General features: G+C 47.6%; 1 protein-coding gene across 1 annotated transcript in view; it reads left to right on the forward strand.

Annotated features, from left to right (window-relative positions):
• Positions 1-26,280, forward strand: part of sema3fb (sema domain, immunoglobulin domain (Ig), short basic domain, secreted, (semaphorin) 3Fb) — a 256,825-nt gene that overhangs the window by 197,761 nt on the left and 32,784 nt on the right. The window contains exons 7-8 of the mRNA XM_038812020.1: positions 1,891-2,027; positions 3,321-3,435. Of these exons, the coding sequence (XP_038667948.1) occupies positions 1,891-2,027; positions 3,321-3,435 (252 nt within the window). The remainder of the gene's footprint in view (positions 1-1,890; positions 2,028-3,320; positions 3,436-26,280) is intronic.

A 26,280-nucleotide genomic window follows, 5' to 3' on the forward strand; every position in this document is an offset into this window, starting at 1 on the left:
GTGCCGTGGGGGCACTCTTTTTCTTCCGCAGCCGCCACGGACTCCACCATGGCGGAGGCAGAAGAGAACCCCCTACCGCGCATGCGCCGGTGGTGACATCAGTGACAGCTGACGCACCGGCGCATGCGCGAACCGGCAAAGGCCTTTCGGCCAGCCCGGGCGGCGGGCGTTAAAGGACGTTGGTGTCGGTTTTGGCGCCAGTCGGCGTGGCGCCAACCACTGCGGCGCGGGCCTAGCCCCTCAATGTGAGGGCTTGGCCCCTAAAGGTGTGGAGAATTCCGCACCTTTAGGGAGGCCCGACGTCGGAGTGGTTGGTGCCACTCCGCTACGCCGGGACCCCCCGCCCCGCCGGGTAGGGGAGAAACGCGCCCCAGTTCAGTAATGAGAGAGGTGTTGCATGTTGTTTGTTTGTTCAGTAGATCTCACAGAGAGAGAGAGAGAAACTCTGCGTCTTGTATGGTTGACTATTTATTGATAACACATAAATATGTACATATATACAAGATGCAGCTCAAGCTGAGAGATTACTCCATGCTTGTTTCTACACAGGTCTCTGTCCAGTCTACAGCAGACTCTAGTCTCAGGTCATGTCTCCCTTTACATCACACTGTGGGAGGTAGCTTTTCTCAGTCTCACAACCCTTGCAATGCCGGATACCCTTTCACTACTAATAGTAATAATCTTTATTAGTGTCACAAGTGGGCTCGCATTAACACTGCAATGATGTTACTGTGAAAATCCCCCAGTCGCCACATTCTGGCGCCTGTTCAGGTACACGGAGGGAGAATTCAGAATGCTCAATTCACCTAACAAGTACATCTTTCGAGACTTGCGGGACGAAACTGGAGCACCCAGAGAAACCTGGGCTGGTGTAGAAGATCTCATGGCCACTATTTTGAAGAAGAGCAGGAGAGTTAATCCCTGGTGTCGTGGCCAATATTTATCTGACAACATAATCAAACAGATAATCTGGCATGGCGGAACTGTCATATGAGGAGAGACTAAATCGGTTAGGATTATATTCAATGGAGTTTAGAAGAGTGAGGGGGAAATTTATAAAATCCTAACAGGATTACACAGGGTAGATTCAGAAAGAATGTTTCCGGTGGTGGGGGAGTCCATAACTAATAATAATAATCTTTATTGTCACAAGTAGGCTTACATTAACACTGCAATGAAGTTACTGTGAAAAGCCCCGAGTCGCCACATTCCGGCGCCTGTTCAGGTACGCTGAGGGAGAATTCAGAATGTCCAATTTACCTAACAGCACATCAATCGGGACTTGTGGGAGGAAACCAGAGCACCCGGGGGAAATCCACCCAGACACAGGGAGAACGTGCAGACTCCGCACAGACAATGACCCAAGCCGGGAATCGAACCTGTGACCCTAGTGCTGTGAAGCAACAGTGCTAACTACTGTGCGACCATGCCGCCCAGGGGTCATAGTTTAAGGATAAGTTGTAAATCTTTTAGGACTGAGGTGAGGAGAAATTTCTTCACCCCAGAGAGTGGTGAATCTCTGGAATTCACTACCACAGAAAGTAGTTGACAAAACGCTGGGGGTTCAAGGGATTAAGGGATATGGGGGAAGGCGGGATCAGGGTATTGAACTTGATGATCAGTCGTGTTCATAATGAATGGCGGAGCAGGCTCGAAGGGCAGAATGGCCGCCTCCTGCATCTATTTTGTATGTTTCTATGTTTGTGGGAGCTGCTGCATGCAAATTGGACGCTGTGTTTCCGAAACTACAATAGTGGCGATACCTCAAGGTGCTTCAAAGGCTGTAAAACGCTTTGATAGGTGTTCCTGAAAAGCACCATATAAATGCCAGTCTTTCTTTATTTTGTGAATCAGCATTCATCGTGTTCCTCCCCTGCTGCCTTGTTTCAGATCCAGCATTCGTCCACGCTCAGTTAATCCCCGACAGCGGAGAAAGAAACGACGATAAACTTTACTTCTTTTTCCGGGAGAAATCCAGTGACAGCGGCAGCTCGGCCATTCACTCGAGGATAGGAAGGATCTGTCTGGTATGTGTGCGAGATCGGTGACTCTGGAACATTCTCCCCGTCAGTTAAACTAGAAACTGCAATATCAAGTATTCTGAATCAAAAATTATATATACATATATATATTATACATATATAAAATTAGAAAAATGAACGTAGGTGAAAAGCAAATTTGAATCATTATTCACTTTGAAAGCTTAACCTGAGTTATAAATCCATTTTATTTGTTCTCTTGGAAATCTGTTGAGGCAGCTGACAAAAATGTGCTGCCATAACAGGATAGAAAGTAAAGATACTTAAATTTATTGAAACCCACCCTGTTCAGGATGGCCCAAGGTCCTTCACAATCAGTGAGTCACTTTTTGAAGAGCTAGTGCATGTTTGCAGGCAGGTTTGTGAAGCTGCACAACATGCCCTATAATGAGTTACAGAACCCAGGTAATCTGTATTGGCGATGTTGGTTCAGGGGTCAACGTTGGTCAGACACCAGGGAGAATACCCCTGCTCTTCCTCGAATGGTATCATGGGAACCTTTTATATTCACCCTGAAAAGATAGTTGAAGTCTTAGGTTTGAAGTTTCATCTGAAAGACACATTTATTTTTGTTTTAATTTAGAGTACCCAATTATTTTTTTCCAATTAAGGGGCAATTCAGCGTGGCCAATCCACCTAACCTGGACATCTTTGGGTTTGTCGGGGTAGACATGGGGAGAATGTGCAAACTCCACACGGACAGTGACCTGGGGTCGGGGTCGAACCTGGGTCCTCGGCGCCATGAGTCAGCAGTGTTAACCACTGTGCCACCGTGCCGCAGTGTGTTTGATATTGAAGGAATGCCAAGCAGTGTCAGAGAGCGACCTGACCTGGGGTCAGAGTGGCATCCTCGGGAGGAGCAGGTGGCTGTGGACTAATGGCTTCCAAAAGGTTTCCGAGACTGAAGTTCCCTCGCTTTATGTCAGGGTCTGTTGGAGACCAATGGATAGAGCCGGTCAGCTGATGTGGCTGGCCAGCTGGTTCATGATGCAGAGCGAGGTCAACAGCACGGGTTCAATCCCGTATCAGTGATGGCCTTCTCAACCTTGCCCCTCACCTGAAGTGTGGCGACCCTCAGGTTAAATCACCACCAGTCAGCTTCCCCCCCGCCCCTCTCACAGGGTAAGCAACCCATGGTCATCTGGGACTACGGTAACTTTATTTACTTTACTGGAGATTGATTGCCACAATCAGTCAATAACTCCATTATCATTTACACATGAATACCAAGATGGTAGATGGTCTTGTCAGTCAATTCCAATGTCACTATTTGTCTTGCAGAATGATGATGGTGGCCACTGTTGCCTTGTCAACAAATGGAGCACCTTTCTGAAAGCTCGCCTCATCTGTTCAGTCCCAGGTCCTGATGGCATCGAGACGCATTTTGATGAACTCCGTAAGTAATTCCAATTGTTAATCAATGCTGTTGGACATTTTACTCTGTTAAAGGCTCAATACAAATGCAGGCTGTTGTTGTTGATACTATCGACACTTATTTTAGTAATGCCTATTAGGAGTAATGGATTAGAATTCTTAAAGTTACAGTCATAGAACCCCCACAGTGCAGAAGGAGGCCATTCGGCCCACTGAGTCTGCATCGACCCTTTGAGCGACCCCACTACATAGGCCCAATCTCGTGTCCTATTCCTGCAACCCCATCCTAAGGGGCAATTTTATCCTGGTCAACCCACCTAACCTGCACATCTTTGGACTGTGGGAGGAAAAGGGAGGAAACTCATGCCAACACGAGGAAAACGTGCAAACACCACACAGACAGTCACCCAAGTTTGGAATCGAACCCGAGTCCCTGGCACTGTGAGGCAGCAGTGCTAACCACTGTGCCACTGCGCAGTCCCCAACAGATCACTCACCTTAAAAAAAAACTTGATAATTTTGAAGGAGAAGGCTATAATGCATTAACCTTTGTTTGTTATAGCGTAACATAATAGGATGGTATATGTGGCATTGCATCTAATGCACTTCTTCCTATTGTAAAAATATCTGGGGAGGGGGCGTGGTTGCGGAGGTGGAATATCCCCATATGGTAAAAATCAGAAGCCCAATCCTTCTAAACAGTTTTAGAATTTTCTTCAGAAAGAACATTGAACTAATCTCCCCATAATAGGCTTTTAATCACAGACATACCATTGGACTGAAGTAGAGGCTCTTATCATTGTGGAGAGAGAGGAAATCAGAGTATCCTAGCACTGTGAGTTTAGGACTGCCCCAATGGGCTTTAACTTGAGAAATTGGCTTGGAATAGCCCAGTGCCCCGGGAGAAATCCTATAAATTTCTATGCTCACTGAGCACAGCCTGATCTGCTGCCCAAGGACCCCACAACCTTTATCCAACAGTGCCCCGGAGGCAGTGGAAATGCTAGTTTTTGAGCAGATCTGATTGAAACGAAAAATGCCTTGCCTTACCCAGAACAGAACAGTATTTGCAGAGGCTCCACTGGGGGGAAACGCTATGTAATGTGAGGAGATCGAAAGAGAGGAAGGGAAGAAGGATGTCAAATACCTCACAGAAAATCCTTGCTGGGATTCTTCCATTGTCCCGAAATCTGGAAAACATTACACAGCGAATCAGTGACACAGAACCACCCCTTACAATTTGAAGTCTGTATGTACCATTGCCTGGTAAGCACTGTGGTTCTGTGCCGGATCATTGTAAAATTCAAACCATGATGCGTCCGTGTTGTGGCAGCTGTGTGACATGGCTCACTTTACCATATCTGTAGCTACACCAAAACAGGATCCACTATGGTACTGGGCTACATTCTCCGGGCCCCCAGCCGCGTTTCTCGGCGATGCGCCATTCGCTGGCGGTGGGATTCTATACTGCTGTCGCTTGTCAATGGGATTTCCCATTGAAGCCCCCCCCCCCCACTCCGCCGGGAAACCCGGGGGTGGGGGCTGTGCTGCCAGAGGAAGCGGAGAATCCCATCAAACACTCTGTCCAGTTGTTTTTGATTGAATCCTTTCCCTGTGCCATAAAACGACTTTGATTACTTCGGATTGAAAGAAATCTCTGAAAGATTCAGCAGTGTCTTAAAGCATTGTACGTCTATTTTTTCTGAAATCCAGCACCAATAAAATGCTTAGGTTACACGGCAGAATATATCTTAAAAGGCAGAAAAAGGTGTTCAACAGTTAAAGTTTTTTAGAGTTCTCTGGAGATATGTAACTTGCGGTTTTGGAGTCCGTTCATACATACTAGGGATAGGTTTATGTGCAACATGTTCACCCGTAGTATGTTTTATGTTTGTGTGGCTATGTTTCAAATCTGGATTTAATCACCTACATTAGGAGCCAATAGCACGAGTGCCGACTGTTTGACTAAGGTGCTTAATCTGCCAAAGGGATAGATTTAGTTTGGAATCAATGAGACTTGTCAGAAACTGGGACTGCTGTGGCAGGTGATGCGGCTGTGAGGCACTCCACCAGTTTACAGACATATATGGGAGCTGTTGGCAAAGGTTGTTCCGCTGTTCCATTTTTACTGAGAGGTAGGTTTGCAGGAGGTGGTGTGTCTGTGTTTGGCTGTGTTTTTATACCATGACTCCTGTGGAATCCCCGGCAGCACACACAGCACCGGTTCAATTCCCGTACCGGCTGAGATTATTCATGAAGGCCCCCGACTTCTCAACCTTGCCCCTCGTCTGAGGTGTGGTGGTCCTCAAGTTAAATCAACACCAGCCAGCTCTCCCCCCTCAAAGGGGAATGTGGCTAACGGCGACTTTACTTCTACAGACTTCAGGGGTGCACCAGCAAATAAAGCCAGCGTTTGCGAGAATGGGGGAAACACAGAATTAGAGGCTCTGTCTCTGAAGGCACACAGCCTTCAAACCAAAATGGATGAATTGCTAGCTCAAATATAAATTGGTATGCATGATCTGATAACCATTTCAGAGACGGGGGGGGGGGGGGGGGGGGGGGGGTCTGGATTCTCTGGTCGCCGATGGCGAAATCGTGTTCGGCGCCGGGCAGAGAATCCAAAATCCTGATAGAATTGGGGGTAGTGCCGCCTCTGTGATGCGCCGCCCCCTCCAATGCGAGTACACTGCGCCACGTATCCACGTATCCACGGCCTCAGGCCATTGCCTGAGTCCCGCCCCCCCCCCCCCCCCCAATGTTCCGCCCCCAACCGGCCGAGTTCCCAACGTGGGTCTCTCATGGTCTCACCCGTCAGGAACTCAGCCTGGAGGCTGCGAACTCAGTCCAGCGCCGCCACAGTTGGGGGGAGGGTCGATCTGCGGGCAGGGGTTGACATATTCGGGGCTGGGGGCACTGTGGTGAGGCGGACCAGGACGCGCGAGCCGGCTGAAGGGGGAGACCATTTTGTTGTCCGGGTCCGCAAGTCAGCATCTGCCATGAAGCAAGGCACGGCCGCTGCAGGCTGCCAGCGTGTGCATGCGTGACCACGGACCCGGAAATTCGATCGCGGGCCCATGGCACCCTTGGCACGGCCGTGGTACTGCCGTGCCAATCGGTGCCATGATTGCCAAGATCGGGACTTTACGGCCGTTTTTACGAACGGCCAGGCCAGGTGTGTTTGCCGTTCGTAAGAACGGCCGTAAAGGGCTTGGAATTCGGCCCATCGGCCAGCTGAGAATCGCTGCTCGCCGTAAAAAACCGGCGGCAGCGATTCGTGTCGGGAGTCGGTCGTGGGGGGGGGGGGGGGAGAATAGCGGGAGGGCGTCAGACTAGCGTGGCCGTAAAAATTTACGACCCCCGCTATTCTCCGCACCGTCGTGAGTGCGGAGAATTGCGCCCATAGTCTCCAAATCGGAGAATCCAGCCCGGTTTTGCAGGATGACTAAGGTTTGGGACCTAAGTATTCAAGGGTATTTTACATTTCAGAAGGACAGGGAGCTAAGAGAAGTTGATGGAATAGCTCTGTTAATTAAGAATTACATTTGTACCAGGGTGAGAAGTGACCTTCAGGAGATCAAGATGTAGAATCGGTTTGGGTAAAGATAAGAAATAGCGAAGATAAGAATTAGGAGTAATTTGTAGCCCCCAAACAGTAGCTACACCATACGGAACAGTATACAGGAAGAAATAATGGGGATTGTAAGAAATCTACTGCAATAACCATGAGTGACTTTAGGGCGGCATGTGGCGCAGTGGTTAGCACTGGGACTGCGGCGCTGAGGACCCGGGTTCGAATCCCGGCGCTGGGTCACTGTCTGTGTGAATTTGCACATTCTCCCCATGTCTGCGTGTGTTTCACCCCCACAACCCAAAAGATGTGCAGGTTAGGTGGATTGGCCACGCTAAATTGCCCCTTAACTGGAGAAAAATAATTGGGGAAAAAAAAGAGTGATTTTAATCTTCATAAAGATTGGATGAACCAGTCTGGCAACGGTAGCCTGAAAGATGAGTTCTCGAAGTGTATTTGAGACAATTAATTAGAGTAGCACAATCTAGTGCTAAATATTTTAGACCTGGAATTACACACTGCGACAAGATTAGTTAATAACCTCATAGCAACAGTGATCATAACATGATAGAATTTCACATTCAGTTTGAGGGTAACAAGTGTGGGTCTAAGACTAGTGTCTTAGACTTAAATTAAGTGAATTACAAAGGTACGAAGAAAGAATTGGCAAAAGTGAACTGGGAGAATAGGTTAAAAGATATGGCAGTAGAGGAGCAGTGACAGACTTTTAAGGAGGTACTTCATAACTCTCAGCAAAGATACATTCCATTTAGAAAGTAAGAAAGATCCTATGTGCAGGTGGCTGACTAAGGAAGTTAGGGATGGTATCAAATTGAAGGAAAAATCATAGAAAACTGCAGAGATCAGTGGTCGGTCAGAAGATTGGACAGATTTTAGAAGTCAGCAAAGAAGTTTGTACATTCTCCACGTGGTGATTGTATGATTCTATGAATGACTAAAAAATAATGAGGGAGAAATTAGAGTATGAGTGAAAGCTCGCCAGAAATAAATAAAACAGATAGGAAGGGTTTCAACAGGTATTTAAAAAGAGTTTGTTCCCTTCATGCATGAGATTAAGGAAATAATAATGGAAAACAGGGAGATGGCAGAAGTGTTGAATAGATACTTTCTGTCTGTCTTGATAGTTGAAAATCAAGAGGTAAAAGGAAGGAGGAACTTAAAACAATCACAGGGCAGCACGGTGGTGCAGTGGTTAGCACTGCTGCCTCACGGCGCCGAGGTCCCAGGTTCGATCCCGGCCCTGGGTCACTGTCCGCGTGGAGTTTGCACATTCTCCCTGTGTTTGCGTGGGTTTCGCCCCCACAACCCAAAGATGTGCAGGGTAGGTGGATTGGCCACGCTAAATTGCCTCTAATTGGAAAAAATGAATTGGGTACTCTAAATTTATAAAAAAAAACAAGAAAAAACAATCACAAGGGGAAACTATTGGACCTAAAGATCGAGAAGGCACTTGAACCAGGTGGCTTCATCCTAGGGCCTTAAAATAAGTGCCTGCAAAGATGGTGGGCACGATTTGATGGACAAAAACTCGAGTCCTGTTATGTGCGTGTTTAGTGGGGTGTTTCCTGGTACTTGCAGCGTGGAGAACGATGCCACTATTAAACGTGACTCTGCTTCTCTTTCTGGCCTGGGTGAGGAATGCATTTTCCTTTCATTTCCTGCACTGAGGAGTTTATACTCACCAGTGCAGGAAGAGATCTGGCTACCATTTTTAAATGGCACCCCGATATCTCAACCCACCCCCCCCCCCCCCCCCCCCCCAACAGGACCCCCGGACCCCTCCAACACCCCAACTTACCGATTAGGGGGTTCTCAAGCCCCCCCCATCCCCCATCCCACCTCATAAGGGCAGGACACCCTTAGGCCCAGTCCCCGACATGGGCAAGATGTCACCTGGGTGCCACCAACCAGGCAGTGACACCTGGGTACCCTGGAAGTGCCAGGTGGCACCTGAATGGTACTGCCAGGCTGGTACTGCCAAGGTGCCTGGGTGGCATCAGACGTGCCAGGGTACCAACCAGCCTTCCCAGAGGCTAACCATCCAAGAGGCCTCCTCTAATCTGGCAGAGTCCCTCCCTACCCCCCGCCCCCCGCTCCAAGTGCCGTTCCGCCTGGTCCACATGTTCGTTCTCATTAGATCCCTTTAGGTCTCGCAGGGCATCACAGGCCGTGTAAATCTTGTGAGAGGTCTCTGCCCGATTTACCAGCCGCATTGTGTCCCGAGTCGGGCGTGGCACGGCCGTTAGATCGCACCCAGTAGATGTATTGTCTGTGACCGTCCCAAATTCCAAAGATTCTGGAACAATTCCAGTGGAATGGAAAATCATAAATGCAACACCTTTATGAAAAGAAGGAGGGTGACAGAAACCACAAAATTGTAGGCCAGTTAGTCTGTCGTCAGGAAAAAGCTGGACGCCATTATTAAAGAAGTAATAGCAGGACACTTAGAACATCAGAACACAATCAGGCAGAGTCACCATGGTTTTGTGAAAAGGAAATCTAATTTGTTAGAGCTCTTTGATGAAGCACCACACATGATGGATAAAGGGGTACCTGTAACAGTGAAGTACTTGGATTTCCAAAGGGCATTCAATAAGGTGCCACATCAAAGGTTACTGCACAAAATAAGAGCTCATAGTATAGTAGTGACATATTAGCATGGATAGAGGATTGGTTTAGCTAAATTTACTGATGATATAAGGACATGCAGGAAAGTAAGCTGTCAAGAGGACATGAAGAGTCGACAAAGGAATTTTGATAGGTAAAGTGAGTGGGCAGAAATTTGGCAGATGGAGTTTAATGTGGAAAAGTGTGAATTTGTCCCCTTTGACAGGAGGAATAGAAGCGGTATGTTATTTAAATGGAGAGAAACTGTGGAACCCAAGGGTACAGGAAGATTTGGGTGGCATGGTACATTAATCACAAAATCTTAGTCCGCAGTTACAGCAAGTGATTCGGAAGACAAATGGAATGTTGGGATTTATTGCCAGGGAAATCAAGTATAAAAGTATCCTTCCCCAGACGGCAGCGGAGGCTGGGTCACTGAATATATTCAAGACCGAGTTGGATAGATTTTTGATCGGCAAGGGAAAAGAAGGTGCTATTGGGGCAGTGAGGGTGAGGGAGGGGCTCGCAGGAATGTGGAGTCAAAGCCAGAATCAGATTAGCCATGGTCTTACCAAATGATGGAGCAATCTTGACAGGCCAATTGGACTACCACTGCTCCTAATTCTTGTGCTCCTGTGTTTCCAAGTGTTGCGACTAGCTAGCTGTGGCTTGGTGCTAACTCTTGCACCTATGATTCAGGTGGTTGGGGGTTCAAGTAGCCCTCCAGAGAGTTAGATAGAATTTACAGTGCAGAAGGAGGCCATTGAGTCTGCACCGGCTCTTGGAAAGAGCACCCTATCCAAGGTCAACATCACCCTATCCCCATAACCCAGTAACCCCACCTAACACTAAGGGCAATTTAGCATGGCCAATCCACCTAAACTGCACATCTTTGGACTGATGATGTGGAGATGCCGGCGTTGGACTGGGGTGAGCACAGTAAGAAGTCTTACAACACCAGGTTAAAGTCCAACAGGTTTGTTTCAAACACGAGCTTTCGGAGCACGGCTCCTTCTTCAGGTGAATGGAAAGGCTTGTTCCAGAAATGTTTATATAGACACAGTCAGAGATGCCCCGGAATGCGAGCACCTGCAGGCAATCAAATCATCAAAGATGCAGAGAGAGAGGTAACTCCAGGTTAAAGAGGTGTGAATTGCCCCAAGCCAGTTCAGTCGGTAGGCCTCTGCAAGTCCAGGCTTGTTGGTGGGGGCCGAATGTAATGCGACATGAATCCCAGATCCTGGTTGAGTCCGCATTCATGCGTGCGGAACTTAGCTATAAGTTTTTGCTCAGCAATTTTGCGTTGTCGCGTCTCCTGAAGGCCTCCTTGTAGAATGCTGACCCGGAGATCAGAGGCTGAATGTCCTTGACTGCTGAAGTGTTCCCCAACTGGAAGGGAACAGTCCTGCCTGTTGATAGTCGCACGATGCCCGTTTATTCGTTGTCGCAGTGTCTGCATGGTCTCGCCAATGTACCACGCTTCGGGACATCCTTTCCTGCAGCGTATGAGGTAGACTACATTGGTCGAGTCGCACGAGTATGCGCCGCGTACCTGGTGGGTGGTGTTTCCACGTGTAATGGTGGTGTCCATGTCGATGATCTGGCATGTCTTGCAGAGATTACCCTGGCAGGGTTTTGTGGTGTTGTGGTTGCTGTTCTGAAGGCTGGGTAATTTGCTGCAAACAATGGTTTGTTTGAGGTTGCGCGGTTGTTTGAAGGCCAGTAGTGGGGGTGTGGGGATGACCTTGGCAAGATGTCCATCCTCGCTGATGATGTGTTGGAGGCTGCGAAAAAGATGTCGTAGTTTCTCCGCCCCAGGAAAGTACTGTGGGAGGAAACTGGAGCACCCGGAGGAAACCCACGCACACACGGGGAGAACATGCAGACTCCACACAGAGAGTGACCCAAGCCGGGAATCGAACCTGGGACACTGGAGCTGTGAAGCATTTGTGCTAACCACTATGCTATCATGCTGTTTGAGCACAGAATCTAGGGTGAAGCACCAGGGCAGGCACTGTCAGACGGTGACATCTTTCAGATGAGACCTTAAACCTATGCTTCCTGGGTGGATGTACAAGTTTCCAGGGTGTTAGATGAACAGGAGCAGAGGAGTTTCTCTTGGTGTTTTAACCAAAGTCCATACCTCAACTAACATCACTCACAGCAGAGTTTCTGGCCATTATCTCTTTGGACAAATTGGTTGCCATGTTACCCACATTATAACAATAACACTTCAAAAGTGCCACATTGGATGTAAACGGGTTTGGCCTGTCCGAAGGTCAGTGAAGACACTGTATGAATAGTTCTGTTTCTCACATGCTTGGAAAGAAATAGGAAAAAGGGATTGGCAAACACGTCTCGCGGAAGGTTAAATCTGGAAGATAAATCTCCCTGGGTGGAGAGCAGTGATGAAGTCAATCCTAATTCTTGGTGGTCAGGGGAGGTTGAGGGATTGCGTCACACAACGTGATTGTGTTGTTCTACAACCCAACAGAGTTAATGCCATCAAAATGTCAGCGGGAGAGAAAGAGGGAATTTTCTGCCGTCATGAGAGGGAAGTTGAGTCACCTCGACCTCCTGGCAAGAATCAAAAGATGCCTTCAAACCACTCACCCCCCGCGCGCCCCCAAGGAAAGCTGACGACTTTTAATAAATCCGAGTGCAAAGCCTTTCAGAACAGTCGATGATTTATCAGCAACCAAAACGCAATTCTGTGAAATCAGCATGCTTCCCTTTTCCTCCCTCAACAAAACTATGTGGCCTGACCCTGAGGAGCATTTAGTGACCGGAATCTCTTGTTGGTATGCTGCTCGCTTGTTTTGAAAGAAAAATCATTACTTTGTCTGGGCTTGATGCCAAACTGTGAGGGAGTTGAGGAGTGATGCGTATGCTAGGCTTGCGATGCCATTGCTTCGAGAGGCCTCCTGATAGTCCTCAGCAGCTCCGTGTTAGTCTGGACTCCCAACCGAAGCCCTCGGTGAGGTATGTCGTTAATCGTCACGCTGAGAGGAAACATTTGATTTTATTTACGTAGTCGAGCTGGGCCAACTGGACCAGGTGCTTGTCTGCGAGTCTTACTCTCAAAAGTTCCCTCAAAGACCGCCACTCCACCCCCACCCTCCCATTCCGTCCTCAACCCTTTGTCCATCAGGGGTCATCGCGAGGACTTCCACCATTCGGTTTTTTTTAAATATAAATTTTAAATACCTGATTCATTTTTTTCCAATTATGGGGCGATTTAGCGTGGCAAAATATCCGATTGGCAAAATAAAATGGTTAACCTACCTGGCTGCAATGATGTTCCACATGGCACATTTAATTGAAGGGGGGTAAAAATGGGAAAATAAAGGCAGGGATTGTGTTCAATCAATGCACTAAAATACATGAGTAAAATATTGGCAATGCATTCAGCGCGCCAGGTGGCGATACTGTTTTTTCTTTGCTGTCGTCACCCATGAAATAAAAGATAATATTTAGTTTGGGAGAATAATGCGCAGCACGGTGCCATTAATATGCAGGGCGCAGAAACAGGCCCTCATTTTCCTCACAGTGACCTGTCGACCTCAACTGTGCTGTTCACTGTGAAGGTCACATCGTCATGATGCAGCCAGGGGGGATGTATTCGGATAGACCAAATGCAGCACTCCTCAGGGTTTAGACTGAATTTCAATAGGGCCTACAGCTGGAGTTAGTTTTCATCAGCCTTGTTTGCACAAAGTGAATATCCATTAGAGTGAATGGCTGATTCGCTCACATGCTCAGTGTTACTTCCAACAGTTTCAGGTGGCAGAGTGACCCTCTGTCACTGTCCAGTACAGACAGTGAGCTCCTGTCACTGTCCAGTACAGAGTGAGCTCCTGTCACTGTCCAGTAGAGAGTGAGCTCCTGTCAGTGTCCAGTACAGACAGTGAGCTCCTGTCAGTGTCCAGTACAGACAGTGAGCTCCTGTCACTGTCCAGTACAGAGTGAGCTCCTGTCACTGTCCAGTAGAGAGAATGAGCTCCTGTCAGTGTCCAGTACAGACAGTGAGCTCCTGTCATTGTCCAGTACAGACAGTGAGCTCCTGTCAGTGTCCAGTACAGACAGTGAGCTCCTGTCAGTGTCCAGTAGAGAGAGGGAGCTCCTGTCACTGTCCAGTACAGACAGTGAGCTCCTGTCAGTGTCCAGTACAGACAGTGAGCTCCTGTCAGTGTCCAGTACAGACAGTGAGCTCCTGTCAGTGTCCAGTAGAGAGAGTGAGCTCCTGTCAGTGTCCAATACAGACAGTGAGCTCCTGTCACTGTCCAGTAGAGAGAGTGAGCTCCTGTCAGTGTCCAATACAGAGTACATAGCGTCAATGTACTCCCAGATCACGGTCAGAATTGTTCCCATTTCATCCCATCTTGTTTTCTTGGTGTTCCTGTTTGTTTTCCCCACATGTCCACAAGAATGAAAATATTGTAAATTTGTTGAAAATTGAAACTTTGAACTTGAGTTACCATCCAAGATTCCAAGTTTTGATGACAGACATTAATTTGAACAACGCGTGACTGCTGTTGACCCCACTGGGTTTTACTCATTGACAGAACTGCGAAGCTAGAATTTCGCAAGTGAAAAAATCCACAGCCCTGGGCTGCCTGAGAACCACTCAGCTTTTTACCTTGTCAACATACTGCTTGATATCTTGTGTTGCAACATCCATTCAAAAGACTGGAAGGATGCCTGACAAAGTCATTTTGAAGGCTGTCCTTTTGCATGTCTTAGAGCAGGGGTTTGAGTCCCAGCCCAAGCTGGGGAGACACGAGTCTCATTTTTCAGATGGGAGACTGTGCGTACTGAAGTGGCACTTTTAGAATATTGTCCCAGGAAAAATTGTATTTCAATTCCAATATGTTTTCAGTTTTGTGTGACTCCCCAGGTCAAGCTGTCTTTAGTTTTGTATAATGGCATGAGAACCTTTTCAGTTCCTACGGAAGAGGGATGACAAATCTTCCGGAAATATATTTACAAACGCATTAAGGCGTAAAGATAGCAGTAAGGTTATATCATTGAAGCCTACTCGTGACAATAAGCGATTTTCATTTTCATTTTTCATTATGAAGAAACAAATGGAACAGCAGCCTCTGGGTATCAGAGTCAACCGGAGTAAATCTTCATGAAAACATTCATGGAGTTGCCACAAGTGGCAAATAAGGCAGTCATCCCTATTGCCAACTTAGTAAAACACACACACACCCGGATGACAGTGGACATACAGTGGACATACTTCAGATTGTGGTTAACAATAATAACCTTTATTGTCACAAGTAGGCTTACATTAACACTGCAATGAAGTTACTGTGAAAATCCCCTAGTCGCCACATTCCAGCGCCTGTTCGGGTACACCGAGGGAGAATTCAGAATGTCCAATTCACCCAGCAAGCACGTCTTTCAGGACTTGTGGCAGGAAACCCACGCAGACACGGAAATAATGTGCAGACTCCGCACAGACAGTGATCGAAGCCAGTAATCGAACCTGGGACCCTGCCGCTGTGAAGCAACTGTGCTAACCACTTCATCGGTCGGAGCATTGAATATAAAAATTGGCAAGTCGTGTTGAAGCTGTACAGGACCTTAGTTAGGCCTCATTTGGAATACTCTGTACAATTCTGGCTGCCACACTACCAGAAGGATGTGAATGCTTTGAGAGGGCACAGAAGTGGTTTACTAGGATGTTGCCTGGTATGGAGGGCATTAGCTATGAGGAGAGGTTAGATAAACCCGATCTGTTCTCACTGGAGCGACGGAGGCTAAGAGGCGACCTGATAGAAGTCTATAAGATTATGAGTGGCATGGACAGGGTGGATAGTCAGTGCTCTTTCCTAGGGTAGGAGACTCAAGTTTTCCGGGACATAGATTTAAAGTGCGTGGGTAAAAGTTTAGACCAGATGTGCATGGCAAGTTTTTTTACACAGCGGGTGGTAAATATATGGAACGCACTGCCTGGGGAATGTTGGAGGAGGTACGATAGCGGCATTTAAGAGGCATCTAGACAAATATATGAATAGGGTGGGAATGGAAGGTTACGGACTCCGTAGGTACGTATGGTTTTGGTTTAGGCAGGTTCCATGGTCGGCGCAGGCTTGGAGGGGCGAAGTGCCTGTTCCTGTGCTGTGTTGCTCTTTGTTTTTTGTTCACTGTGCTGCTGTGCAGGTTGAAGCGATGAAGCAACCCAGTATTCTGATTGCTATTCCTCCTGGGCACTCATCTTTTTTTTCTTTTTCTTTTTTAAATAAATTTAGAGTACCCAATTAATTTTTCCAATTAAGGGGCAATTTAGCGTGGCCAATCCACCCACGCTGCACATCTTTGGGTTGTGGGGGCGAAACCCACGCCAACACGGGGAGAATGTGCAAACTCCACATGGACAGTGACCCAGGGCCGGGAGTCGAATCCGGGTCCTCAGCGCCGTAGGCAGCAATGCTAACCACTGTGCCACCGTGCTGCCCCTCCTGGGCACTCATAAAGAGAAACTGACTTAAAAACAAAAATAATCTGCGGCCTGTGAACGTTGTGCTCATAAAGATAGTCATAGAATTTGCAGTGCAGAAGGAGGCCATGGAGTCTGCACCGGCCCTCGGAAAGAGCGCCTCACGTCTCCACCCCATCCCCCTTATCCCCGTAACCCAGTCTAACGTTTTTGGACACTAAGGGGAATTTAGAATGGCCAATCCACCTAACCTGCCCATCTTTGGACTGTGGGAAGAAACCGGAGCACCCGGAGGAAACCTACGCAGACATGTGGAGAACGTGCAGACCCCGCACAGACAGTGACCCAAGCCGGGAATCGAACCTGGGACCTTGGAGCTGTGAAGCAACTGCGCTAACCACTATGCTACCGTGCTGCTCCAGCTTTCATTCGTGGTTTTGTTTTGAGGGATCTCTTGGTATAACAAAGCTTTACTTTGGAAGGAGTGATTGGATGAGAGGCAGAGGGAGGGAGCAGAGGGAGGATGCCCTCGCCAGCATTTATCCTTCAACCAATATCAAAGAAGAACAAAGAACAAAGAAAAATTACAGCAGGATCATATTGCTGTTTGTGAGACCTTGCTGTGTGAAATAGGCATTTGTGTCTTCTACACTACAACAAGACTACACTTTGAAAGTACTTCATGGGTTGTGAAGGAATCGGACTCATCCTGAGGCAGCTATGTGAATGCAAGTTCTTCCTCTTATCGACCTTTACTGTCTGTTTGTGCGACTGAGTCGACAAAGTGCAAAGCATTCCCTCTGGGGGTCAGTGACATACCGGTTGATAACTTCCATCCTTCCTTGCTGTAATCTGGGATAGCTGCCAAATCATTCTTGTTCCTGAGGTAACTTGCCAGCACTGACACTCCCCAAAAGCCTATTTGCACACATTTCAACAGGCCCTCATTGCGGGAAATAAAAATCTCTCCAACCATGAACCTTGCCATTTTCTCTTGTTTCTGTCTTAATAGTTGGACAATTAGAATAAGTACTGTTCAAACTCACGCTGGAACGCGGCGAGAAGAGATATTCAGATAAAGCGCAGCCCACTGTGCTATTTTTCTTTAAACATCGTTGAATAAAATGAGTCTATAATGTGTGCAGTTGCGGAATTTGTCTTCTCACTTTACATGTTGCGTCTCTACATGTTATTCGGTCGTGCCAAATGTGATTTATTACTGGAAAATAAGCACGCACTGATTATATTGTTGAGGCCTCGTAACTGCACGGTTGCTTTGCCAAGAAACGTTCTGTTTGAAATCGGGATTTGTGCACATTGCAGATAAAAATGAACCAATTTGCAGACTTTGGTCCCATGGTTCATTTACTCACTCATTCACTCCAGAGACAAATCAAAACAGAGCATAAGCACAACCTGTACTCCACACCAAAGTTTATTAGACTTCTAAACGGTGTGAAAAGTAACGGTTAGCAGTGGATTGACTGCAATTATTATGCCCCATCTCCAAAGTTTGATCATCGGGGAATATTTTATTGTTGACGCAGAGCTTTATATTTAAATGTTGGGCTTGAAGTGAGGTATATCATGTGGTGAATGAGATTGAGGGAAAGTTTCATTCGCAATTTACAAAACGCAGAATTAGAAAAGATTGAGGTCAAAGAACAAACAAAGAACAAAGAAAAGTACAGCACAGGAACAGGCCCTCCGGCCCTCCAAGTCTGCGCCGACCATGCTGCCCGTCTAAACTAAAATCTTCTGCACTTCCATCTATTCCCATCCTATTCATGTATTTGTCAAGTTGCCTCTTAAACCTCGTCCCTGCTTCCACCACCTCCTCCGGCAGCGAGTTCCAGGCACCCTCTGTGTAAAAAAACTTGCCTCGTACATCTCCTCTAAACCTTGCCCCTCACACCTTAAACCAATGCCTGTCTATGCCCCTCATAATTTTGTAGACCTCTATCAGGTCGCTTCTCAATCTCCTTCGTTCCAGTGAGAACAAACCAAGTTTATTCAACCTCTCAACACCAAGTCCATGGGAATTATAGAGTGATGAAAGTAACACATTGATTTATATAGATTCTTTTACAACCTGAGGATATCCCAAAGCATTTTACGGCTCATTAAGTATTTTTGGAGTGTCGTCACTGTTGTAATGTGGGGAACAAGGCAGGCGACGAGTGCACAGCAAGCTCCCACAAACAGATATGTGGGTCAGAATTCTCCAGTCGTCGGGGTAATCCGTTTTAGCGATGTTAGGTGTGGGATAGGTTTCAGCCAGGACATGTTCAATTCCCGCCACATCATTTGGCGGAATTCGAATTCAATGAACGCAAAAGAGATCTTGGTGCTGGTCACCATGACAACAACATTGTTGTAAAAACCCACCTTAGTCCCTGCAGGAGGGAAATCTGCCGGCCTTACCCTGGTCTGGCCTACATGTGACTCGAGACCCACAGCAACGTAGTTGCCTCTTAACTGCCCTCCGAGGGGGCTGAGCAAGGCCCTCATTTCAAGGGCGATTCGGGCGGGCGGGGGGGGGGGGGGGCAACAAATGCTGGCGTGGCCACGACACCCACTTCCCGTGAATGTATCAAAACAAACACAGGGAAATGGCCCATTGCTGGGAAATCTGTGAGGGTGAGAAAATATTTAAAAACAACTTTTATTCGAGAATTGGAGGGAAAAGATTTATATTGTTTACGTGGGTTGACCCTGAATGGGAAAATGTGTTCTTCATCTGAATGTTTATTCATTGCTGCATCCAAAGGTATTGAATTTTTTATCATAATCATCCTGTCACGATGGCAGTGGCTATCTGAGAGGCAGGGTAAAGATCATGGGAAATGGGCTGATGTATGTTCACAACAGCACCTGTAAAAATATCACTGCACTAACAAGAGTTAAAAACACAGCCTCACTTCTGAGTATTAATCAACCCCGCAGTGATTGTTCTGGGCCACAAGGCAAGTGACAGAAATTCATTGCTGGGAAAGGATTTTGTTTCTATTAGTTCGAATGGTTCCAAGTCCAAATGAGAAATAGATGTTTAGAGAACGAGGTCAGCACAGAAAGTGTTTTGCTGCATAGAGTGCTCCATTCTGCACCCACTCCTCGATCTCAATGGGGTTGTTGAAGGGGAGGCTCACTTTCACAGTGCTGGCCCATGGGGAGCACTGGAAAAGGTGCTCCCCGGGCAAAAGGCACAGGCGGGAAAACAGTAACCCACACACAACTCGGGGACAGAGAGAAACCATGAACATTTGAAGCACATGGCAGGTGAGAACAACACCCTCTTTACACCCTTCAGAGTGTCCCAAGGTGCTGTACCTTCCTTGAAGTGTAGCCACTGTTCTGAGAAACATGGCAGCCAATTCACGCACAGCAAGATCCCAAATACAGCAATGCAGTAATGACTGTGTTAACCTCCTGGGAAAGGTGGCACCTCCGACAGTGCAGCACTCCCTCAGTACTGCACTGGAAGAGTCAACCTTGTTTTGTACCGGGGCCCCTGGAATAGGGCTTGAAGCCACATCTTTATTGTCTCTGAGACCAAGTGCTAGCCACTGAGGACAGCTGACCCTCCCTCAGTTAACATCTTCCATGTTTTGGGTGAAATCGCTGCTGACTGAGTGTCTGTGCATCTTCCACATTTTCTCTTTTAACCTGACAAGAGGTACCATTTCGTCAAGACAAGGGGACCGGGTATTGTGGGCTACAATGTGTTTTGCCCCATTTGATTCCCGGCCTCAGCGTTCAGCGTACCTGGATCTGAGATAACACAGGTCAGGTTGATACGCATGCTGCTCAGCCTCTGTCCAGTTTACCTCAGGCAGGGAAGGCATCACTTTTCCAACTTCTTCCATCGGGCAGGAGATACAAAAGTCTGAGAACACGCCCAAACAGATTCAAAAACAGCTTCTTCCCCGCTGTTACCAGACTCCTAAACGACCCTCTTATTAACTGACCGGATTAATACTACATTCCTGTAAGCTTCAGCCGATGCCGGTGTCTATGTATTTATATTGTGTACCTTGTGTTGCCCTATTATGTATTTTCTTTTTGGGCAGCAAGGTAGCGCAGTGGGTTAGCCCTGGTGCCTCACGGCGCTGAGTTCCCAGGTTCAATCCCGGCTCTAGGTCACTGTCCGTGTGGAGTTTGCACATTCCCCCCGTGTTTGCGTGCAAAGATGTGCAGGCTAGGTGGACTGGCCACGCTAAATTGCCCCTTAATTGGAAAAAATGAATTGGATACGCTAAATTTTTTTTTTAAAGAAAAAAATGTATTTCCTTTTTATTTTATTTTATTTTCATGTACTTAATGATCTGTTGAGCTGCTCGCAGAAAAATACTTTTCACTGTACCTCGGTACACGTGACAAGAAACAAATCCAATCCAATCCACTTCCCACAGCAGCCCACCCTCTGAGGGAGTCTCAATCCTGCCTGTGCCAATTGATGCAGAACTGCAGGCAGTTTTGTGTTGCGGAATGGTGCCATTAGGCGCTGGGCTGAACCTGCCCAAATCAATTTCTCCAAAGTTGTAACAGCCAGAAGAGAGAGACAAGACTTTCAGGATGTTAATAATACGATTAGATCTGAGCCCCAGAGGACAACGTTTCAACAGAAACCAATACACAAGTGCCCCCAAAGTGGAACCATTGTGAATATTTATATGATTGTACTTTGTAACACTTTGTGCCTTTATAAAGCATTCATCAAATCCATTTTTTCATTTGCCAAATAAATACACACATATGTGCTGGACTGTATTTCTAAATGTGAGCAGCCTTTTGTTATCCCTGTATTAATACACACAGATATTTATAATTGGGGTTGGTAGGGCAGCACGGTGGCGTAGTGGTTAGCATTGCTGCCTACGGCGCTGAGGACCCGGGTTCAAATCCCGGCGCTGGGTCACTGTCTGTGTGCACATTCTCCCCGTGTCTGCGTGGGTTTCGCCCCCCCCACAACCCAAAGATGTGCAGGTTAGGTGGATTGGCCACACTAAATTGCCCCTTAATTGGAAAAAATAATTGGGTACACTCAATTTTTAAAAATATAATGGGGGTTGGTCAGCTCAATTGGCTAGTGTGCAATTCAGAATGATGCCAACAGCCTGGGTTCAATTGCTGTTCCAGCTGAAATAGACCTGGGACCTACCTCCTTGCCCTGTGTGTGCCCCCCAACCCCGCCAGCCACTGGCAAAAACTGCCAAGAAAACAGCTCAGGATTGGCAGACAGTGAACCAAGGGCCGGCCTTTTGACAGAGCACACGTGACCTAACATATTTATAATGAGTCAAAGCGCTGTATTCCAGTCTTCCAATATACACATGGGCTATATATTCGTTGTATCCCTAGTAACCCCGTGCATAAACAAAAGCCCAGGACGAGCCGCCACTGGTTTTGCCTCCAGCAGGTGGAGATCAGAAATTCAACCCTGTTGTAAATCACCGCCCTGACCTAGGTGGCCCACGCAATCTCCCACAGCACCATGAGTAAAGCAGCTTTTAAACAAACACTGTTAAATTAATTTGTCAGAGTTGATGACGACAGCAAAACTTTAACAAAACTCTACTTTTAAAAATAACAGCGTTTGGCTCAAGCATTGCCTTAATTGGGAAGCTTTTGAACTGCACAACACAGGCAACCACCGACATTTGCAATCTTCCTTTTCCTTTGTGAATACATGAAAATCACTTCTAGTTTCTCACTGCCCCACAAGGCGCTGGATTGCTCCTGTTCACGGTGTACATCAATGATCTGGATATAGGGCTAGCGGGAGAGCAGTCATAACTTACAGGTGATACTGAAGTAACCAACTCTGAGGACCCAGAAAAGCTGCAGGGGGTTATTGCTGTAAGATGGTTTAAAAGGGCAAAAACATTGGGATTGGGTCTCAAATCGTGAGGCGGTTAAAAAAATTTATATTTTTCTTTGAATAGTGGGGAGCTAGGTTTGGGAAAAAGCAGACAGACTTGTGGATTAAGTTTCAGGTTAACTCCAGCACCTCAAGCGGATATGGCGATAAAACGGCTGACTTTGTTTAACGACAATATGTGGAGAATATGAAAGTTAAGGTAAATCTTGTCCCTGTGTAAAACCAGCGGTGGAGCACTTTGTGCAGCTCTGAGCTCCAGGTTATGAGAAGGATATAGAGGCAGCAGACTACAGCACAGATACATGACGGTGTCACGTGTTAGAAGGAAATACAAATACGATTAAGACTTGAAAAATTGGGGTGGCACGCTGGCGCAGTGGTTAGCACTGCTGCTTCACGGCGCCTCGCACCCGGTTTCGATCCAGGCCCCGGGTCACTGTCCGTGTAGAGTTTGCATAGGACTCGTCCCCACAAGCGAAAGATGTGCAGGCAGGTGGATTGGCCACACTAAACTGTCCCTTAATTGGGGACAAAAAAAAAAAATTGGGCACTTTAAATTAAAACAAAGACTTGAAAGATTGGAACTGAGGTGATAATGGGGTGATTTGGTCAAACTATTGAAGATTAGAGAGAGTAGATAGAAAGAGGCTGTTTCCCATGATTGGAACCATCCAGAACAAAGGGAATAGATTAGAGGAATAAATGTAAGTGATTTAACAGAGGGTGGAAGGTACATTTTCCACAGAGTGAGGCTGTGAAGTGTACCGCTGAGTGAAGCTGAAAACCATGTCAACATTTCAGAATAGGTCAGATAGGTGGTTGAAAGGGATGGGCAAAGAGTTGGAGGGGGACTGCGGGATGATGACGAGTGACCATGTGGAGGATAAACGCCAACATAGACTGCTGTGGCCACCGGGGTTGTTTCTGCGCTGTAATTTCATTGTCGTTATTCACTCTGTGGGATTCTGGCTGGCTTCTGTAACATGTGCATCCCTGATTAGCTCGGCGGTCTCGTCAGATTCATGGTAAACCCCTGCACAGGATTCCTGGTTGGTTCCATGCTCCTGACTCATTAGCTCCGTGTTTCAGAGTTCTCGGTAGTTCAAACAGAGGATTGTTATGTAATAATCTATAAACCTATCAGCAACCTTTTCCTGACTTTTGTGATTAGTTTATAGGACTCAGGAGACCTGATAACCATTAAGGAAACATTTATTTCAACATAATGGCCTGTCTTTGACCAGCAAAAACACTGAGAGAATTCTCTCTTCTCCTCATTATACTCCAGTCTGCCTTGCTGCTGATCCATAATCATGCAGCTTTTGCAAACTCGTTAGACCCAACGGTAAGCAGTCTAGATGATGAGATGCAGGCAGACTTGGTGGGAGGGGGGGGAGGTGCATTCGAGGGGGGGGGCTGGTGCATGTTAGCAGAAGATGGGTAAGTTTCAAATTCAATATGTTTTGTGTGGTCATCTTCTTTGAACTCCCCTTGTTAGAGCTTCTGCCATTGAACAATGTTGACTAACAGTCCCTAACTGTGCTGACTCTATGACTCTACCACCACTACACAAATCAATACGAGGCGGTGCTCCCCCACGGACACGAGGAAACCCCTCCCACATGCATGGGGAACCCGCCCCGGACACAGGAACACCACCCCCCCCCCCCCATGATGGCAGACGCCACCCCCCAAACACTGCCCCTGGCACCACTACCTGGCATTCCCGCCTACTGAAAATGTTTACATAGAAAGTAGTGTGTTTGGGGTTTGCATCATTCTGTGCAAGATATCAATTCAATCTGTATAAAATATATGGATTTGGTTTTGTCTGGTTGGGTTGGGAGGGGGTGGTAGGTGGTCAATGGTCCAATGGGAGTCGCTGAAAAATATTGGGCGGGATTCTCCCTCCCGCCGGCCCCGTTTTCCGACCTGGCGCACCCCCGCCGGCAGTGAGATTCTCCGTTCGCCGGCCAATGGGGTTTCCCATTATGGCCATTCCACGCCCGTCAGTTCAGGAACACCAGCAGGTGAAACTACTATTGCTGAAATAACTCCCAGAAGGCCATGGCCGGCAAAATCCTGGTGTCACTAACAAAGTTGCAACTATATTGTCCCAATATGTTGTATATTGAATTAAATTCAATTAGTAATAAATCTGGGATAAAATGTGAGGCCCGCAATGATAATGAACCTACAGATTGCCGCAAAAACGCATTTGATTCACTAAATATCCTTCATCATGTCCTGGCCCGGTCTATATGTGACTCCAGACCCACAGTGATGTGGTTCACTCTTAACCTCCCTCCTAAAAGACCTGAGGAAGAGGACCATTCACCTGAGGAAGGAGCAGTGCTCCGAAAGCTCGTGTTTGAAACAAACCTGCTGGACTTTAACCTGATATTGTAAGACTTCCTACTGTGCTCACCCCAGTTCAACGCCGGCATCTCCACATCATGGTTAAAGGACCTGGAAGCTTTCAGTTATAGGTGGTTTACCACCAGCTACACAAGGGCAATTAAGGATGGGCAGTATCTCGGGCCTTTTGGTTAAGATCAAGTGTAGGATCCAGCCCGAGGTCAGGTGTAATGGGCGAGATTCTCCCATATGGGGAGAAATCGTAAGGCTGGCATCAAATCCGGGCGGGTTTGACGCCAGCCCCCCCCCTTCCCGACCGGGAACCGATTCTGGTCCCCGGTCGGGGCTAGCAGCCCGACGCCGTAAACTCCGGCATCACGGGCTTAACGAATTTCGTTAAGCCCGCTTGCCAGAGTTAGCGCCGGCTGACGCGTCATATGACGTCAGCCGTGCATGCGCGGATTGGAAGACCAACCCGCGCATACGCGGATGACGTCATCGCGTACTTGCGCGAAACCCGCGCATGCGCGGGCCGGGATGCCCCTCAGCCGCCCCGCGAATGGATACTGCGGGGCGGCGGAAGGACAAATAGTGCGCGGGCAGCGGGCCCGCTGCCCGCGATCGGTGCCCACCGATCGCGGGCCCATGGCACATTTGGCACGGCCGTGGTACTGCCGTGCCAATCGGTGCCATGGTTATAAAAAGCGAGAGTTTACGGCCATTTTTACGAACGGCCAGACCAGGTGTGTTTGCCGTTCGTAAAAACAGCCGTAGAGGGCTGGGAACTCGGCCCATCCATCAGCTGTGAATCGCTGCCGGCCGTAAAAAAACGGCGGCAGCGATTCGTGTCGGGAGTTGGGCGTGGGGGGAGTGGGGAGAATAGCGGGAGGGCGTCGGAACAGCGTGGCCGTAAAATTTTACGAGCCACGCTATTCTCCGCACCGTCGGGAGTGCGGAGAATCTCGCCCAATGTCTGTTGTTGCCAGCTTGGATCCACAAGCTTGTGAGGACCATGAACTGGGTTCAATTAAAATTTGAATTGTTTTTTGGAGCAGACACGAGGATGGATTAGAGTTTGCCCTGTTCACTCTACGCATTGGCTTAGATCAAATTAAAAAATAAAAGACATTCCAACACACATACAGCATTGACACTGCACTGGCTACTGTACACTGAGAGCAGGAGACATTGGGGTCAGAGTTTTGTGGCTCCGAACTTGGAAGGGAATGAGACATGAGGGAGGGAAGGACCGAGATGTGTGTCTCCTCTGACTATTCCTGAACAATCACTAGCATTAACAATAGTCATAAAGGGAAGTAATTCTTCACTGTTTCACCTGGAGAATTGAGCAGAGTATTGGGAGGGATGAGACTTTTATAGATTCTGGATAAATATATATTTTCCATTCCTGTTGAGTTTCGCTGAAGCACAGCTGCATTTGTAAGAAAAGATACTTTATGTAAGAAAACAGCGCGATGGGGAGCACGGTGGCAGTGGCTAGCACTGCTGCCTCCCAGCGCCGAGGACCTGGGTTCGATCCTAGCCCCAGGTCACTGCCCGTGTGGAGTTTGCACGTTCTCCCTGTGTCTGTGTGGTCCCCAGCTCCACAACTCAAAAGATTTGCAGGTTAGGTGGATTGGCCACGCTTAATTAGAAACATTTAAAAAAAAAAGAAAACAGCACGTGGCACAGCGGTTAAAACAGCTGCCTCACAGCAACAGGGACCTGGGTTCAATCCCGGCCTTAGTGACTGTCTGTGTGGAGCTTGCACGTTCTCCCCGTGTCTGTGTGGGTTTCCTCCCACCGTCCAAGCATATGCGGTTTAGGTGGCTAGTGCGAAGTTTGCCCCTCAGTGTCCAGGGATGTGCAGGTTAGGTTATGGGGATAGGGCGAGGTGGGTGGGGCAGTAGAACTCAGTAGAGTGCTCTTTCAGAGGGTCGTGGCAGACTCGATGGGCTGAATAGCCTCCTTCCCTGCAGGG

This window comes from Scyliorhinus canicula, chromosome 11 (assembly GCF_902713615.1).
Source record: "Scyliorhinus canicula chromosome 11, sScyCan1.1, whole genome shotgun sequence".
Taxonomy (NCBI): Eukaryota; Metazoa; Chordata; class Chondrichthyes; order Carcharhiniformes; family Scyliorhinidae; genus Scyliorhinus; species Scyliorhinus canicula.